At 42.6% G+C, this 17,788-nt stretch overlaps 1 protein-coding gene across 2 annotated transcripts; it reads right to left on the reverse strand.

Moving 5' to 3' along the window:
* Nucleotides 1-1,620: 1,620 nt before the first annotated feature.
* On the reverse strand, nt 1,621-13,972 carry prxl2b (peroxiredoxin like 2B). 2 transcript variants are annotated; one of them, XM_052039624.1, is made up of 7 exons: nt 13,748-13,971; nt 11,962-12,166; nt 6,747-6,798; nt 6,046-6,109; nt 5,165-5,240; nt 2,471-2,595; nt 1,621-1,748 (listed from the first exon to the last, which is right to left on the reverse strand). In XM_052039624.1, exons 1-7 carry the CDS (start codon nt 13,895-13,897, stop codon nt 1,725-1,727), a joined length of 696 nt encoding a protein of 231 aa, XP_051895584.1. In that variant the 5' UTR covers nt 13,898-13,971; the 3' UTR covers nt 1,621-1,724. The 2 variants fall into 2 exon arrangements, with proteins under 2 accessions (XP_051895584.1, XP_051895585.1); XM_052039625.1 differs by lacking the exons at nt 1,621-1,748; nt 2,471-2,595 and adding an exon at nt 2,672-3,223 and having other exon boundaries at nt 13,748-13,972.
* Nucleotides 13,973-17,788: the final 3,816 nt, after the last annotated feature.

Raw genomic sequence — 17,788 nt, forward strand, 5'->3', positions numbered from 1 at the left:
TGTCTTAGTACAGGACACTGACTTTTGGGCACTGGGAAAGGGAACTGCTGCCAGTACAATGGTGCAGCTACCAGTGCTGCTGCTTCACAGCACCAGAGACCCAAGTTCAATTCCGACTTCGGGTGCTGTCTGTATGAAGTTTGCATGTCCTCCCTGTAACCGCTGAGATTTCCTTCAAAAGTTCCAGTTTCCTCCCACATCCCAAAGATGTGCCATTGTAAATTGCCCCTGTTATGCCGGTGACTGGTAGAATCTGCAGGGTAAGTTGATGGGAATGTGGGGAGAATAAAAGATGGAATTAACGTAGGATGAACGTAAATGGTTGGTTGATGGTAGGTGTGGACTTGGTAGGCTGAAGGTCCTTCTGTACTCTGCCCAAACACCCTACATACAAGCTCCTTGCATCACTATTGAGTGAAATTGTTGAAGAGAAACACAAACTGTCCATCCAACATCAAACTACACATATTGCAAATACTAAGTAAAATCAAATATGGCAATATTTACAACCAGGATCTATTGGTCTTTAGAAGGGCCTCACCCTCTTGTTGTGCAGTCTGCAAAGCATTACTTCCTGTGACTTGTATTTTTCTAAGGTCTGTTTATCTTCCAGCAGCTTATCACAGAGGATAAAAATTTACCAGCACAAACAAGTCTACGAATCCAGATTTTTTATGTCACTTTGACACCAAACTCCAACACACCCATTCAGTCTCTGACATGACTTTTTGAACAAAGTACATCATTTCCTTCCATTCTGCCAATTTTTTTTATCCATAGGGACAATGTGCAAACTCCACACAGCAGTGGAGGTCAGGACTGAAGCCATGTGGCTGGAGCTTTGAATCAATCAATCAGCAGCTCTACCAGCTGCACCACTTTGCAAGCCCCAAATCAAATTTTGCTTGATAGCACTCCTTTGAAGTATCTGGGATTAGTTTTGGTGTTATATAAATGCCAGTTGCTGTTGTTGCATTACCACCAGATAGAGTTGTAAAACACATATTTACTTATACAATCACAGTAGCCAGCAAAGGCATTGACTTTACTTTCTATGAGACCACTGGGCATGTGACACAGTGCTGACAAATCCTAGCAATCAAAGTCTACAACTAATTTAGTCTAAAATTAATACCATAAATTGCAAAATACACTTCTGTCCAACTTGTCCTCTCTGGATTTCTAGCTACCTTTTCTCTGTATTGTCAGATAATGTTTGGTGATGGTTTATTCTACTTCAGTTTTGTCTCCTAGCAGCAATGGCTAACAACTCGAGATAGTGATTTTAAAGCCAAATCAAAGAACTATTTTAAATGCCATGAATAAAGCAAAGCCCTATGAAGCTGTGCAATGCGTACGCATCTTGCATGGTCAGCCTGTTAATCAATGAATTTGGCTCCAACCAACAGTACGACAGAGTTAACAGATACAGATGTCGGTGGTACAACACCATCTTTTCCAAGACGAGGCATTTCAACTCCTCCAACTTATTTTTCAAATGTAGATGCTGCTATAAATCTGGATGAACTCATTAATCACAGCCCAGAATTACAAGTGAAACAATCATTAATTGTGATGGAAATTAAGGTCTGTGCACTTCTAGATAAAAATGAGAAGTGATCTTTTAAATGCACATTTATTAAAAGGATCTCCAACATCTGGCAACAGTCTTTGACATTGCAAGGCAGCACTCTGCGATTCTTCCCCCGTTGTGCTTCACCATTTTACGTGGTACAAACATTGATGCTCTGAAAGAAACAAAGCCCACCAAACTGGAGTATAAATGATCAAAGAACTCTTCCAGCCTTAGAGAATAAAACAAAAATGAACAAAATAAAGATGTACTTTTCTAATAGATGAATTTTGCTGTAGTTATATAATTGAAATCAGAAATTAATCTTTATTTCAATGGCCAGAAGGAAGCTCAGATTGGACCATGAAGTCCAAGGAAGCAAGTTCAATGGAAGAATGTTGGCCTGCATTCACTGCAATGTAAGCAGATGCTTAGAGAAGTGAGGATCCACCTCCCCCCAAATCCACCTCAAGTTCAGGTCCTCCCATAAGTAGGTCCAAAAATCAGTATCTTCCTTTTCAAATGGAACGGCACCAAGTATCACCCTGAGAGCAAATGCCTGGTTCCTCTTGGCCAAGAATTACATCTGATACAGAGATGCAGCAGAGTGTCAAAGTACTGGAGTTCTCACCCATGCATTAAAACCAGCTGGGGTTACCACCCTCTCCCACAACAAAGAAATTGAGTTAATTTGTGACACAGGAGAGTATGTACACATGGTTGTCTGAATATCATGCATATGTACCAAGTGTATTCTTGTGGATGTTCACATGTACAAGTTGACATGTGGAAGGATGCATGGGCATGTATCTGGAATCAAAACAAAAGCAAGTACCACTTGGCTGACAGAGAATAAAAATCTATAGAGATCCACGAGAAATCAATTTGGTTTCTTACCTGTGGCACTGGCACCTCGTCAACCTCAACCGTGGCTGTAATGCCCAGAACCTGGAGGATGGAATCTAATGGAACATGGTCACCAGGAGAGTCCTGCACAAAATGAAGCAGCACTTTCTCACCACCTGAAACGTGGTAGATTTAACTTAGTGATGGTTCCACAAAAGTTGTCGCAATTAGTTGCCACCAAACTATAAGGGTTAAGGGTCCATCCCTGCTCCAGGGTTTAAGTGTATAAGCTAGACTGACAACCCAAAGTGGTTCCAGCATTGTAGCAAGTCCAGTAACATTAACAACTTGCATTATGCAGACCTTCAATAGAACAAAGCAGCCCAATGTGCTTCACAGTAATGTTATCTAACAGTAAGAGACCAGGTGACCAAAGGCTGAGCCAAATAGGAAGATTTTAGGAAGGAAAAAAAGCTATAGTCAGATACTGAAAAACACAGTTCCAGTCAATAGCACTAAACACACTGTACAATGTCAGTGAGAGGCATTCTGCCTCTGATATTCACTCCATTTCAGGGTCATTATAGTGAAGTACTGGAGTAGTGCTGAATGGTTACTGGAGTCATCTTTTGGATAAAATGTTAAACGGTAGCCCTCAGCAAGGGAGACATGGTGAGAGAATTCCAGAGCATCAAGCCATCTCCAAGCATTTCCCATTCAATGAATGGTTGTTGAAGTGCAAGTGTGTCATTTTGTCAGCAGTTTAGCTCATCTGTCTGCGGCAGGGTCCCACACACGTTAAATCTGAAACAACCAGAAGGTTGGATTTTTTTGTTGGTTGAAGGAAGATTTTTTTCTTCACTTATTGGATATAAACATCACTGACAAGACCAACATTTATTGTCAAGCCCTAATATCAGCTGGTGCACAAGGAGAGAACATGGTTTTCTTCAAACAGTGCCCTTGAAACTTGAACATCTATCCGAATATGCAGGTGAGATGTCAGTTTAACACTTTTGTCCAAAAACCACCTCTGAGAATGATGGGAAGGCTGCATTTAACTCTGCCCCAGTGGGATGAGCCGAGTCTCACAAACAAGAATGTCATTACTAAATGAATCTGCCATTTTCCCCATTCTCCTGCAGCTTTTGCTGTTCCTGGCCCTGGCTCTTTATCTCAGCAATAGTTGGGGCTTTGGTGTTTGCAGTTAGATAAGTTTGCCATCTTGTGGCCAGAAAGTTTCACTGTTGCAACATGACTAACATCAGTCCAATTTGGAACACATTCAGATAATTCATTATTCACTGATGGAGAATGGATTAAAAAAATGGATTAAAAGTCTCTTGCTGATGAAGCTCCTTTGTAAAAACCCAAATCTTGATTTGTAATATATTTGAAAACTATGTCAGCTCTGTGTGCACCATCTGTGGCTCTCGTAGTCAGAACACAGGAACATTATAACCAGGGACAGGAGTAGGCTGCTCAGCCCCTTCACCATTCAATCAGACCACAGCTGATCCAATCATGGCCTCAACACCACCTTTCACTTCTCCCCATAACCCTAATCCAGCATCTGCAACCTCACGTTTCCTTAGTGATTCACACGTCTGTCATTTTCACTTTGAAAATACTCTAGGGTAGAGAATTCTAAACAGTCATGACCTTCCTCATTTTCATCCTAAATAGAGGGTGTCTTCTTCAGAAACACTGCCGCCCTCCCAGGTATACCGACTTGAGGAAACATCCTCACAGCATCCACTCTGACAATCCCCATCACACATTTCAATGAGGTCACCTCTCATTCTCCTAAACTCCAACGTGCTCAACCTCTCCTCATACATCAACCCCTCCATCCCAGGAATGAACCTAGTGAACCTTTCCTGCACTGCCCACAATGCAAGTATATCCTTCCTTAAATACCAAAATTGTACACGGTACTCCAGGTGCAGTGTCACCACTGTCCCGTAACGCTGCATCAAAAAACTTCCCTAATTTTATACTGTACCCCTTGCAATAAAAGCCAACATTCCATTAGCCTTCCTAATTACTCGCCGCACTTGTACGTCAACTCTGTGTTTCATGCACAAAGACCCCCAGATCTCTTTATATCACACTTTGTAGTCTCATTCTGTTAAACAATAAACATTCATTCTTCCTTCCAACCTCATTTTTCAGCATTGTACTTCCATCTACCAACCTTTTGCCAACTCACCTAACCTATCTATATTCCTCTGCAGGTTCTTTGGATCCAGTAAAACTCATTAATCCGGCAATCACAGGACTTTGGCAGTGATAGACTAGCAGATTTTCTAGACTTTTGGATGTTATTCTATTAATACTAAAAACAAATTAAAAACATTTTGAAGCTGTTACACAATGGAATAATAAATTTTACCCGGTAAATTTAAAGGGAGTACAAGGGAACAAGGCCCCTGCAAGTTTCAAGGGAAGGTTGGGAACAGAACTGGGTGAGTTTTGAGGGAGCACAGGGACCGGAGCCCTGGTGTATTAAAGGGAGCACAGGAATCAGCTTCTGAGCCATCTGGATTGTCAAATAGTCAGATGGCAGACTATTGGAGTTTTGTTGTAAATTATGGCCGGAGTGTTGCTTGAACCCACAACCTCTGATTGGGAACATTAAATCACTCAGATCTAGAGGAGTTACTTCACTTATTTTACTCAGGGGAGAGTTTTCATGCCCTCACATAATAAATCTTTCAGGATGATTCCAAGGTGCACATTTACCTTTGCTGACAATTAGCAAACCTCCACTCTGCATCACGTCACCGGAGAAATTTCCTGAGATTCCATCTTTATTTGCCTGAAGAGGAAAAGAATGTTAGTCATGCAAGAATTTCCACAGGATGCAAAGAGAAGTCAGAAGTGCTGAGATCCTGGTCAAACAGACCCAGTTATTTAATATTTTACCCAGAAATTGCATCATGATGTCTCCAATGATAACTGGTGAATCTACTTTATCTCGTGAAGGGGACAAAGAAAATGGAGGCTTAGCTTAAAACGTATCATGGCTATTTGGACTGAAATCTGGAAGCATGCTTTTCACACAGATGGAAATTTGAAAATCTATGCATGAAAGGGTGTAAATACCAAGAGATGAACTGAACCCTTTCATGAATTTAAGGGTCACAGGCAGGGAAAAGGAATTGAGGCACAAAACAGCCTGATCTTTCTAGTATTATTATTAGCAATACTATAACTATTCTTGAGTGATCCCCTCTGTTCCCAAGTCCCATATAGCCAAAGTCAAATATCTTGCAGTTAAGTTGTTAAATACAGCACAGACTTTCTAAATTGAATTAGAAATTCCATTCCAAACTCTTGCAATCATTTACAGTGATTGCTCCCTCTGCTGGCAACAGTTAAATACAGCAATGATTTTGTGTTGGCTGAGGGCTGGTTTTAACCATTAACACATTCCAAGGAGCCCACCCTGAACTCAGATCCTACAAGAAAGTGTTAAGTGTCCTAGAAGAGCGCAGCAATAGGAAGAACATTGAAGCAGATTTTAAACAGTCTTGGGATCTGAATGTTCATTCAGTGGTGGAAGTTTCACAAATCAAACACAGACAAGGAAGAGCTGATTCAGAATGGAATCCACTACTCACCTGGGTAGCAACTTGCCGCACTTTCTGACTCAAAGCTGCTGGTAACAGGTTGAGTGTATTGTACCTAGGAAGAAAACCGACAGTGTTGTTTGCTAGGCTTTTTTTTCTTTCTTAACAGAGATGTGTGACACACACAAAGGACCCAGTCCAAGCCCCACGTTCTGATCCAGAATGTCAAAAGCCAGCTGCATTCACCATTTTCCATCTCCGACCCTAATAGGTTTTCCTTTGCTCAATCTGTCTCCTGGGGTGTCAGAATGACATCTTGTCAATATTCTCCTTTCTCTATCAACCATTACCTCCATTTCCCCCCCCCCCCCCCAAACTAATCCCTATCAATTTATCCCATTCTCTAGCTAGGCAAGACAAACCAGGCAACTAGTTTTGTGGCCTTCATTCACCACTGGTCTCTAGCCAATCTTCAGGAGGTGCTAGAAATCTGTTGTCTTCTCATAAGAAAGTGAGAAGGGGGTTTTCTTGCATTAAACACTGTTCCACAGCAATGTTACTGATTGAGAACTTGTCCCTTGTGGTATCTGGAGGGAACCCATAACACAGCCCTTCGATACCTCTTCAGTGCCAATACTGACACCCAACCTAAGTGCCACTGAAGGAAGAGTTGATTCCCTTTAAAGATCTGTCACAACATCTGGTTTGACTGGGTTAATCAGATCCCTTAAGTTTCTTGGATTCCTACTTACCTTTTAAACCCCAAGTCTTTGTAGCACTGTTTCCTCTCATCAATATACAGATCTATAAAAAGACAGAAGCAAAGATCTTCAAACACTTTGATCTACTTTAGAGGGAATCAGACTGTTAATCTACAAACCAGAAATATGTCACCTGAACCCGCACAGGCATCAATTCAATCCAATTCCTGGACTAGGTAGGTCTACGAATATTTCATGGTGAACTGGCCAGTTTGGTTCATTGGCAGGACTTGGAAGGATAAGCCCTAAACCACTCGAGGTCATCAACAGCCAACACCTTGACAGGTGGAGGAGCACAACTGGCCAAGACGTAGGAATAACCACTCTCTTCCTGCAGATACAAATGGACAAGCACCAGGGACGTCTGTGTGTTCATAGTTCTCTGGGCTCAGGCAAACGTGGTCAACCACAGCAGAGGATTGTTTGGACTTCATGTCAGGTAAATGGAAAGAAAGCATGCGTTCCCAAGTAACTTGCTCAGTGATGTAGCAGAATTTCTTGCAAAGGGAAGACAGTGTTCATAATTATTATAAGAGTACATACTTTACACACAAAGGCTGAAAGCTTCCCCTTTTACCAGATGCGCAGGAGACAGAATTAACATAATTTTATGGACAAATAAAAGAACACAGCTCAAGTTCTGAGAATTGCACTTAATTGGCCAAGGATTTTCAGATAACTTGTGATGAATCTTCAAGAAGCACAAATTATTTCAGATCTTTAGATTTTTTCCCCTCAAAATATTCTCTTTGTAAAATATGCACAATTACATTACTGGATATTGCATTGTCTTCATTTGCTATATCAAGCATATCATTACATCCACATACAGTATTTACAGTACATGTATTCTTCATTTCCAGACAGTCCATCAGTGATGGTCACATTGACACTGCAGCCAGCTCCAGGCCAGTGTGTGGTGGCACTGAGATCTGCTCATGGAACAATCTGACAGGATGGACTATCTCTTTCCCCGCAGGGCCACAAGGGAATTATGTGCAAATAACTGCCTGATTAATTCATGCTCAAAAGATGTTTTTCTGCAGAAACTTTTCATGAGGAACAGGTGAATGGCAAAAGCAGACCATGCTGTGTTCATTTCCCACCCTCTCTTTTCGCTGTAGATCTACACATCATTTCCCTATCAACACATTCCACTTTTGGATCTCCAGATGAAATAAAAGATGGGTCAGGTGACTGCCACAGCACAGGGGCAGGGCATGGGCCACATTTGTGCTACATACAGCAATACTGAGAGTGCTTTTTGCCTGATAACCAAGTCCTTCCTTGACCAGGTTCATTCCCGTGTTCAAGAGGGAGCACCAAACCCATATTCCCAATTTGTTTCACCTTAGCTACTTGCTCCATCCAGTTCTTGCTGCATGGCCCAGCTCCTTTGAATCTCAGAATCTGTCCATGCACAGGAAGGCTTTGACTCGAGTACTTCCATTGCCTGGGATTGTCATCCTTCTTATACCCATGTTCTCCCTGATGGATTCAGCAAAAGGCTCAACACCCAAACTAGAGAGCAGAGAGAGAGCATCCTTGACTGACTCCAGAACAACAAAAGATCTCATCAAAACTTACAAAATTCTTCAGAGGCCTTACAGGGTAGATGCCAGGAGGATATTTCCCCTGACTGAGGAGTCCCAGACCAGGGGCACAGTTTGAGGGAAAAAAAAGGGGTAGGCCACAGGGTGGCGAGTTGTTGGAATTCTCTCTCAGAGGGAGAAGGAGGCATTCTTGTTCTGTTCATTCAAAACAGAGATCAATAGATTTCTGGGAATTAACTTAATCAAGAGATAGTGCTGGCAAATAGCACTGCAGTGGAAGAGAAGCCCTGATCTTGATGAATGGCTGACTGGCTCAGAGAATCAGATGACTTACTACTCCTTCTATTTCTTATATTCTAAAGATTCTGTGAAGGACTGACATAGTAAGTTGGAGATAAAGAGACTGCAGATGCTGGAATCAGGAGCAGAGGGTGCAGGGTCTCAACCTGAAATGTCAGCCATCCATTTGCCTCCACAGTTGCTGCCTGACCCACTGAGTTCCTCCAGCAGCTCACTTCTTGACACCATAACTACTGTAGATACTGTTTTCTCTTGCTGAAGGGTTTAGAATCTGGGACCTTAAATTTCTTAATTTGCTTAAGAAATTTCTTTAAGCATAGACTTACAAATCTTTGGAATTCTTTACCTTAGAGGACTGTGGAAGCCTAGTCAAGGTTGACTTAAACAGATTTTCAAATGAGAAAATCAGGAATATAGGAATTGGGTTGGAAAATGAGTAACACATGGGATCAGCCATAATCTGCAAAGGCTATGGGTCGACTCTTGCACCCTGTTCCTTATGTTCTTGGTATCATTCCTAAATCAGATGATTGCAAGTTCAAGGACATGAACACAAAGGTCTCAGTGGTCTCCCAGCACTACAGCAGCCATTCATAAATTGGCACCTTCCCTTGTAGCCAAAAGATGGAAGTTTGTGTGGCCAAGCAGCTCCCCACAACCGGGAGCTGGGAATCATGTGAAGGTTGGCCAAGCTGATCTTAGGCTAGTGAAAAGGTCCAAATCCACAAAATTAGCTGGGCCAGACAGTCAGACTGAACTCCCAGGTTAGTGATACTATAGCAAGAATAGATGTTACTGAGCACATCCAGGTCCATTGATCAGTGATTGAATAGTTAACATTGGCGTCAGTCCTGGGAAGGAGAAACTGAATGGAGCTTCGGTTTCCTGCCTCTACCTTTCATTCAAAGCTTTCCCAAACACATTAACCTTTGAAGTGACCAGTGGCCCTCCCACCTTGCCATCCAATTGGTCAAGCTGAGAGACGTTTCTGGAAGGCCACAAGCAGGGGGTATAACTAACCCCATCAGGAAGCCAGGAGTGCAATAACTTCACCCTGGTGTTCAGCAGTGTGGAACCTCAACAGCAGCCAACGAAAGGAGCAAGAACCACAGTCAGTGACACCCAACGAGGGCCCAAGCCAAGGGAGCAAAGATGGCAGCGGCAGAACCTGAGGGAGAAGACTGACTTTCATGAAGAGCAGTGAACTCCGGGATCCCAGAGAAGACCCTTGTGACAGCCCCAAGTATAATAGATAATGTTGGGACTTGGGACAGACAGTTAGCACCTAAGTTAGATATTGCATGGTCAACTGTGTGTGTGGGTACGTGAATACAGCTGCACTTGCACCGGGATCTGACTTGTTTGCCTTGAAGGTATAAAGCACCAGGGTAAAACACACTCACAGGGGTAATAGTCAAAGTGCTCAGAAAGTGTAGGAGCAACAATTGTGCAAGAACAAAAAAATAGCAGCAAGAATAGGCTATTACATCCCTCAAGCCTGCTCCAGCATTCAATAAAGCTGATATTTTGCCTCCGTGCTATTCTGGTGTGTTTCATTAAGAGTGGACTGCAAACATTGCACCCACTGGGCTACATTGCAACATCTGTAAGAACTTGTGACACGTCAATGAGACGATATCAGTTTCAACTTAGCTGTTATATCTTAACGCAGACAAAAAAAAAAGTTGGAAGTAGACTTTCGTCCTTTAGGAAGTTCATTTATTTTCTTCAAGCCTGCTGAGAGCACGTGTCTGCAAACAGACCTCATAGGGGTCAACCAAAATGGCACTTACAGTGACAGCAGATAAGCCCCTGACAATATCATGGCTTAGAGAAGAATAACTATTATCTGTACATCTTCATTTATACTTATTACTGCATAAATTATATTCATTACTACAGCAACATTATTCAAGGAAATCAATGTTGTCCTAACATCTTAACTCCTGCTTTTTATGTGACTTTCAAACAGCATTGAGGTGACCCACAATGTTGTCTTCAAGCTAAAATGGTGCGTAGCTATTTCTGGGCCACCACTTTTTGGACAAGTCATTGAACCACAGCACCATCTGATCTCTCAACAATGTAATTTGTCCTGTGGCACTATTTTTCAGATCAGTGGAATTCTAAGGTCTGATCAATAATTATCCCTAAATCAAAGAAAAACCCCGCATTGTCTTAAACAGTGGAGAAGGCCATTGTAATTCAGCACAAACAGAACTGCAAGGCCTGCAGTTATTTAGGTCATGGAATCTTGTTGTGATATCAGGTGGTACTGAAGACAGTGGTACTTTGGTATGACCCAGAAGGCACTGAATGTTTTGAAGAGTTGAAAATGTGCCACTTGCTACTATCAGGGAGAGTTGTTGCTCCTTGCATCAGTTCAAGTATCATCAATGCCAGAAGTGTTGACCTCACTGCAGGTGGTTGCACTCAGGTCAGAAGGGCCTTGAAGGTCGTTGGGCTGGGAGTTCATGGTAACCATGGGCTGGGCTGGTGATTGGCGTCCAGTTTAGTGATTGGGGCCTCAGACACTGGGAATAGTGAGTAGTGAGGAGATGGTTTATTGGGGAGGTCAGGAGTGTGGGAGAGGTATCAGCATCTTGGGGATGGGGTGTGGTTGGTCTTCTGGGCTGGAGGGTAGAAGATTCATGAATGGGAGCCAAATTTAAGATGAGAGATGGTTCCTTGCAGGATGAACCCTGGATGCAAGGATAACAAAATGACTTACCTTTTATGGGAGTCTTTTCCAGTGTGGCATCAATGAACCATGGCTGATCATTTAACTGTTAGTTAATGGTAACTCCCAGAATGTGGTTCAATTTTCCTCCACAATATTGCAGAAGAAACACAGGACACAAACGGAGATCATGCAAGGGTGTAATGTGGATGGAAGAGAGTTAAAAGTGATGGAACAGAGTTAAAAATGATAAATTATATCACAAACACAATTTTGTCAATTACCCATTCATATTGGATCCCATTGTGATGAAAAAATCCTGACAGGATCCCCAAAATCCAGATTATTATCGAATCATTTTCACAAAGCAGGACTCTGAGTAAAAATCATGTTTCTATAAATAATTTTGTTTCAAATGTACAGTTTGACTGTCCAGCACATTGTGAGCTGCTTTCCACATACAACTGATCATAATTCCCCATCTAGTCTACAGCCTGCATCCTCCAGCTCTCCCAAAGTGGAAACAGTTACACTCACTTAGTCTAATAAATTCTTTGCAATTTTGAACATCCGCTTGCAACCTTCCTTGTTGTAAAGAGGATTTCAATTGCTTCAGTTTTTCCACGTTACAATCCATTTCATAGTTCACGGCACCGCTTTTTTTGGGACTCACCTCCTTTGAAATACTGCCCTTCCATGAAGTCCTTTACACCAAGCTCCTCAGGTCCAACCCCAGCCAAGTGAACGCCATTCTGCTCAAAGGCCTCCTTCAGTCTGCTGATCTCCCTCGCAGTCCATCGACACACCTGACATCCAAATCTCCTCAGGAAAAAGATCACACAGTCCTGCTCCTGCCACAGGGACCTCAGTTCAACCATCTGCACAGATACACAAGCACAAAAAGATTCTTACGCACTCTTGTGTTTCCTTCGGTTAGTTAAGATTTCACAGAGTGAAATCACACAAATTTAATAGAGCAATGAAGGGAGGTCTGCCAATGCTTTCTCCAGAGCAACAACCGAAGGTCTCCCCAGAAACACCCACACGAGTCCCTTATCGACCGCACTGCATTTAGTCATGAAGGTGAAATAAATAGTTTTATCCAACTAACATGAAGCTTTATATCTGTCACTTTAATTCTCCATCCCCAACCTGATCTTTTTTATCTCTGGGGCCTTATCCTGTTCCAACAAAGTCCAACATAAACTTGAGGAATGGCATCTCATCTCCATCTGGGCAAGGTACAGTCCTGACGACTCAACATTTTCAGATAGTCCAGCATTCCAGTTTGTGATAGAACTGGTCAGTTCTGATTGTAAAGTCCTCAAGCTGTAACATTAACATTGCTCTCTCTCTCTCTTCACAGATGCTGCCCGACCTGCTGGGTATTTCAAGCATTCCCCTTTATTTCAGATTTCCAGCAACTGCAATGTTTCGTATATTTCATTTCCAGCAATTGCTTCTCATCTCTTCTCATTCCTCCTCCCCGTTTACACCTCCTCCAAACAGATGAGCCATGGTTAGCAAACCCTCACCACCCTCTCTCAGCTCCCACCAACACCATGGTCGCCCCCACCCCTCACCACAGACATTCTCCTGGTTCTCCTCAGCACTCCTCTAAGACAAAACGTTTTCTAACTTTTCCTGTTTCGGATGAAAGTCCCTGACCTGAAACATTAGTTCTGGTTCTCCCTCTCCAGATGCTCCCGACCTGCTGAGTATTTCCAGCATTTCCTGATTTTATAACATGAGGCTCTGCTTGGCTTCCTATTTCCGTGTCACACTTGGGGTTCAGAACACGTACAGGTCCTCCCCGGGATACCAACACCCAATTTACGGACATCCCATACATCTAAACGAGCGTTGGGAGGCCAGCGGGTTGGATTTGCCAGCTGCCGTGGGGCTGGGTGGGGACGGGGCATTTCCCGATGACTTCTCCCCCCACCCCCACCCCGAGTTGCAACAGCGGTGCCCAGCGGAGCTGGGAGCGCTGAACACACTGACTGGGTCAGTGGGCCGGCTGGTGGCCACTCCCCCGTCACTGCTGTTTCTGCGACCCCCTCCCACACACACTTGTTCATTTCAGGTTACGAACAGTTCTCAGGAAAGGAACCCTGTCGTAACCAGGGGAGGACCCGTCTAGTGATATCATTACACACCTGGGCTGGACTAGCCGACATCTCCGAGTACCAACTCTGGATAACCATTACATTGAAAGACCTCCCGGAAAATCCAAACTTAATCCCAGCCTTTACAGAATCTGATTCACTTTTCGACTGAGATTACTTTTGATAACTTCCCTCCTCTTCTGTATAAAACAGCGAGTGTCAGAGAGCACGGGATTAAAAACGCCATTCTTATATACTCCATTTAAACAAAATATAGTTCACCGGAAATGACCCCAATTAATCTATTCAGTTATTCCACTAAACGCATCTAGAAAACACAAAACCAATTACCTCTCCTGTCCGGATACATTTTACAAGGTTGTACCCTACTTTAGCGAGATCCATGTCCACAGGACGTTGTCCACCACCCGGTGACGGTGTGTTGCAGTTTCTCACCGATCGGTTACACTTTGGCGGATTCCAATTTGGATCAATTACCATTCACTCTATTAGTATTCTGGGACTCAATATTATCGATGCAAGAGATATTCCTCGTCGGGCTTTTGCAACTCACCAATCACAGTCCAACCTCCCGTTAGTGTAATAATTTCAAACCAATGACTGCCAGGGGAGCTGTTGTATAAAGTATCTGAAGATTACAAAAGAATCCTTGTTAAATAATCCCGGAAGTGTTTAAAGACGTACCTTATATAATAAATGTTGTGTCGTTTTGATATTGCAAGCACTTCTTCATCAACTCAGTAAACACGGTTTTTTTTAAGGTGAAGGGTGCAATACGAACGACTGTGTTTAAATTACATTGATCAACGAGTTCCAGTGTACACTACATTGTCCTCGCCTTTGAATACAGCAAAAACGAAGTCTGCCTCAAAAATGTCAGTATTTTCTTTTTAATTTGCAAGGAGGGCCTGTTCGGTGAGAAAATGAAGCAGCGACTTTGGTAGATGTTTCAAACGAAAACTGTAAGCAAACAATCCAAATCTCAGTGCAAATTCAATAATAACTTCAAATATAGAATTAGACATTAGAAATAAAGATTTGCATTTATAAAGAACCTCACATGGTGCCAGGCGGGTCAAAGCAATGAACTAATTCTGAAAAGCAATCAAGGTGGTCAGAAATATGGCAGCCATTTTATGCACAGCAAACACCCAGAACAGCAACTGACCATGACTTAATAATTATTCAGTGGTGTTGATGGCAGGGGAAGAGGTGGAAAGACAGGGATGTGGGGTAAGAACAAGGCAGCAGATTGACTAAGTAGTTATTTCCAAGAGGCAACAGGTGAGCCAACTCGCCTGTGCTTGTGCCACAAGGAAGTTCCGTGATTCATTCATGGTATTTTGTTCATCCCCCAGGGATACAACCGAGCAACCAAAGTTGTGATTTATTTTGTGCCATTTGTTATAGTACAATTATTTCCTTACGTTAAACAACCGGAAGGAATATTACTTGGTGAGGACAGTCCTTGAGACTGACTTTGTACGTACATGTTGTCAGAAGTGAGCAAGCCTGTTGATTCTGCAAATTAGGGGACTGTAAGCACAGAGCAACTGATTATCTATCCACTGGATGGCGAGAGGTCCTGTGTACAGCAGCAGATGTGACTTCAATGGTTTCTCACCAAATGCAATGACGCAGGTGAAAATAATTTATAAGCAGGCATTTCTCATTGAAAACACTTGGAAGTTCTGCTTGCCCAAACAGATTTGTGTATTGGTCAGAACATGGATCCCATGCAGAGACTTGGTTAGACTTGAAACTGATGTTTACAGTCAGATTTACTCCAGCAGTCAGACATAATGCAAATAGAAAAATCTTAGGATTATTACAATGAGTTGTTGGGAAGTTGGTTATTCGGTGTTGTTCCTTGCATGTCTTGTATGAGAATCTAACTATCTTGATCCTTTGCAGCTTTGCCTTGAATGATGACTTTTCTATTCCAGGGTATATGTGGCATTCTTTTGGACAGATACATGTCCCATACAGTCACCTCCAGCGTAATCTTCCTCCATCGACTCTTAAGGTAAACTTAAGGCTGAAGCTAATTCTACCCAAACGGAGCAAAAGAAAGCTTTGCTTGACTTGAAATTAGGATTCTTGTTTGTAAAGAACCTGTTAAAATATTGCAGCTCCTCCTTATAACTCAGTCTGCTTCAAGCCCCCTTGCCAATTATTCGGTGTTCCATAGAGACACAAGAGACTGCAGATGCTGGAATCTGGAGCAACAAACAATCTGCTGGAGGAACTCTACATGAAAAATGCTGGAGGAACTCAGCAGGTCAGGCAGCATCTATGGAGGGAAATAAACAGTCTACGTTTCGGGCTGAGATGTGTCCTGATGAAAGGTCTCGGCCCGAAACATCGACTCTTTATTTCCCTCCATGGATGCTGCCTGACGTGCTGAGTTCCTCCAACACTTTTGTGTATTGCTCCAGATTCCAGCATCTGCAGAATTTCTATGTCTCTGTTGGAGGAACTCAGCAGGTCGAGCAGCATCTGTCCTGATGCAGGGTTTTGACCCAAAATGTTGATAATTCCTTTCCCCCCACAGATGCTGCTCGACCCATTGAGTTCCACCAGAAGATTGTTTGTTGCTCCATTGAATCTTCCTCTTTTGAAACAGATGTCTACCTCCTTGTGGACTGTAAGTGTGGTATCTGTTATTGTGCTGCATTTGAGAATGAGATTATATAGAAATTAGAACACAAAATCATTTGGCTCAGCTAGTTCACAGTGGTTTTCATCTGTGATTTTTTTTTTGTCACCCTCGACCTAAATTTTGGGAAAGGTTTTATTGACGTTATCTGTACAGACCTGTGGGAGTCCTCTCACTCACTGACCTTCCAGTTTTTAAACTCCTAGCTGGAGAAGCAAGTAGTGAGGAGGATACAGAGTCTGCAAATTATGTGCATGGTCAAAAATTTGGCAGAGGTGTGATATGGGGAAATGTGAGGTTAACCGCTTTGGTAGGAGGAATGGATAAGCAATATTAGAGTCATGGAGTCAGACAGCATGGAAATGGGCCCTTGGGCCCAACTGGTCCATGCCAACCAAGATTCCCATCTAAGCCAGTCCCATTTGCCCATGTTTGGCCCATATTCCTCTATCCAAGAGGTACCTGTCCAAGTACCTTTTAGCTATTATTTAAATGGAGGAAGATTATAGAAGGTTGTTGTGCAGAAGGAAATGGATCTTGTATGTGAAACACAGAAATTCAATGTAGCGATACAGCAAGTATTTAGGAAGACAAATGGGATGTTGAGCAGTAAAACAATAGTGAAGTCACGCTTGACAAGGTAAACGCTGAACAGATGATTCTCCTTTTGGAAGAATCTGGAACTAGCAGAGGGCACAGCTTCGCAGTGAGAGTTACCCATTAAGATGAAGATGATTTTTTTTCTCTCAGAGCCGTGATTGGATCAGCCGGGACCTCACTGAACACTGAACACAGAACAGGCTTAATGGGCCTATCCTACTCCTATTTCTTATGCTCATTTCAGTCCATGCCAGTGTTACTTATCGTTTCCTCCAGGACCACCCCCACCCCATCTCACACTCCTGCAGATTGTCTTCTTCCGCCACCTTTGTGTCCATATCGCATTTCCTTGTGTTAATGGTACATTTTCTCTGACCTTGTTTCTCCACCCATGAGTTTCTTCCTCTTTTGATGTATCACTCATTTTGGTGCCATTTTTATTTTGGATTTGTATCACTGATATATGTGCTTTTTCTAAACCTTCATGGCATACATAAGTCACGTGATCACTAAAACCACCCTCGCAGAAGGTATTTATTTCACATTAACGTTGTTAATCTATGTTTTAGACATTACATCATTTCAAAGCCCTGTCCTCGAGGGTAAAAGATCACATGAAACTATTTTGAAGATAAGCAAAAAATCCCTCTGAAAGTATTACTAAAAGCAAATTATTTGGATAATTGGATAACAAGGGCACCCAGATCCTTCTGCAAAGCAGAATATTGGGATGTACGTGAGGGAGAAAAATCTGGAAGGTTACATGGAATGAGGTGGGAGGTGGGACTGAATGGTTCGATCTTCAAGAGAGCTTGCATGACCTCGATGGCTTAAACAGTCTCTTTCATCCAGTAATGATCTGATGATTCATTATCACATTGCTGCTTGTGACAATTTAATGAGTGCAATTAGAAGGGTCTGTTCTCTTTTTCACTTCCAAAGGGATTTCATTTGCTGCCAAGTGCTCAGGAAGGCTCGGCATCCATGTAGGCCTTTCCTTTCCTTACTAGTGTACAAACTTGAGCATTTTTCTTGATTTGATTTGAATTAGTGCATGTTGATGGGCCAAAACCAGATGCAAAACCTGTCTAATTAGCATGGGGGAAAGTCCA

Source organism: Pristis pectinata, chromosome 26 (genome assembly GCF_009764475.1).
Source record: "Pristis pectinata isolate sPriPec2 chromosome 26, sPriPec2.1.pri, whole genome shotgun sequence".
NCBI classification, from domain to species: domain Eukaryota; kingdom Metazoa; phylum Chordata; class Chondrichthyes; order Rhinopristiformes; family Pristidae; genus Pristis; species Pristis pectinata.

Excerpts from the sequence above, each read along its gene's own strand:
- prxl2b (XM_052039624.1), bottom strand. The coding sequence starts at position 13,897 with ATGGTAATTGATCCAAATTGGAATCCGCCAAAGTGTAACCGATCGGTG. Across the intron at positions 12,167-13,747 it reads AATGTATCCGGACAGGAGAG|ATGGTTGAACTGAGGTCCCT; the intron begins GTAATTGGTTTT and ends GTATCTGTGCAG. Across the intron at positions 2,596-5,164 it reads TTTGCTAATTGTCAGCAAAG|GTGGTGAGAAAGTGCTGCTT; the intron begins GTAAATGTGCAC and ends ACCACGTTTCAG.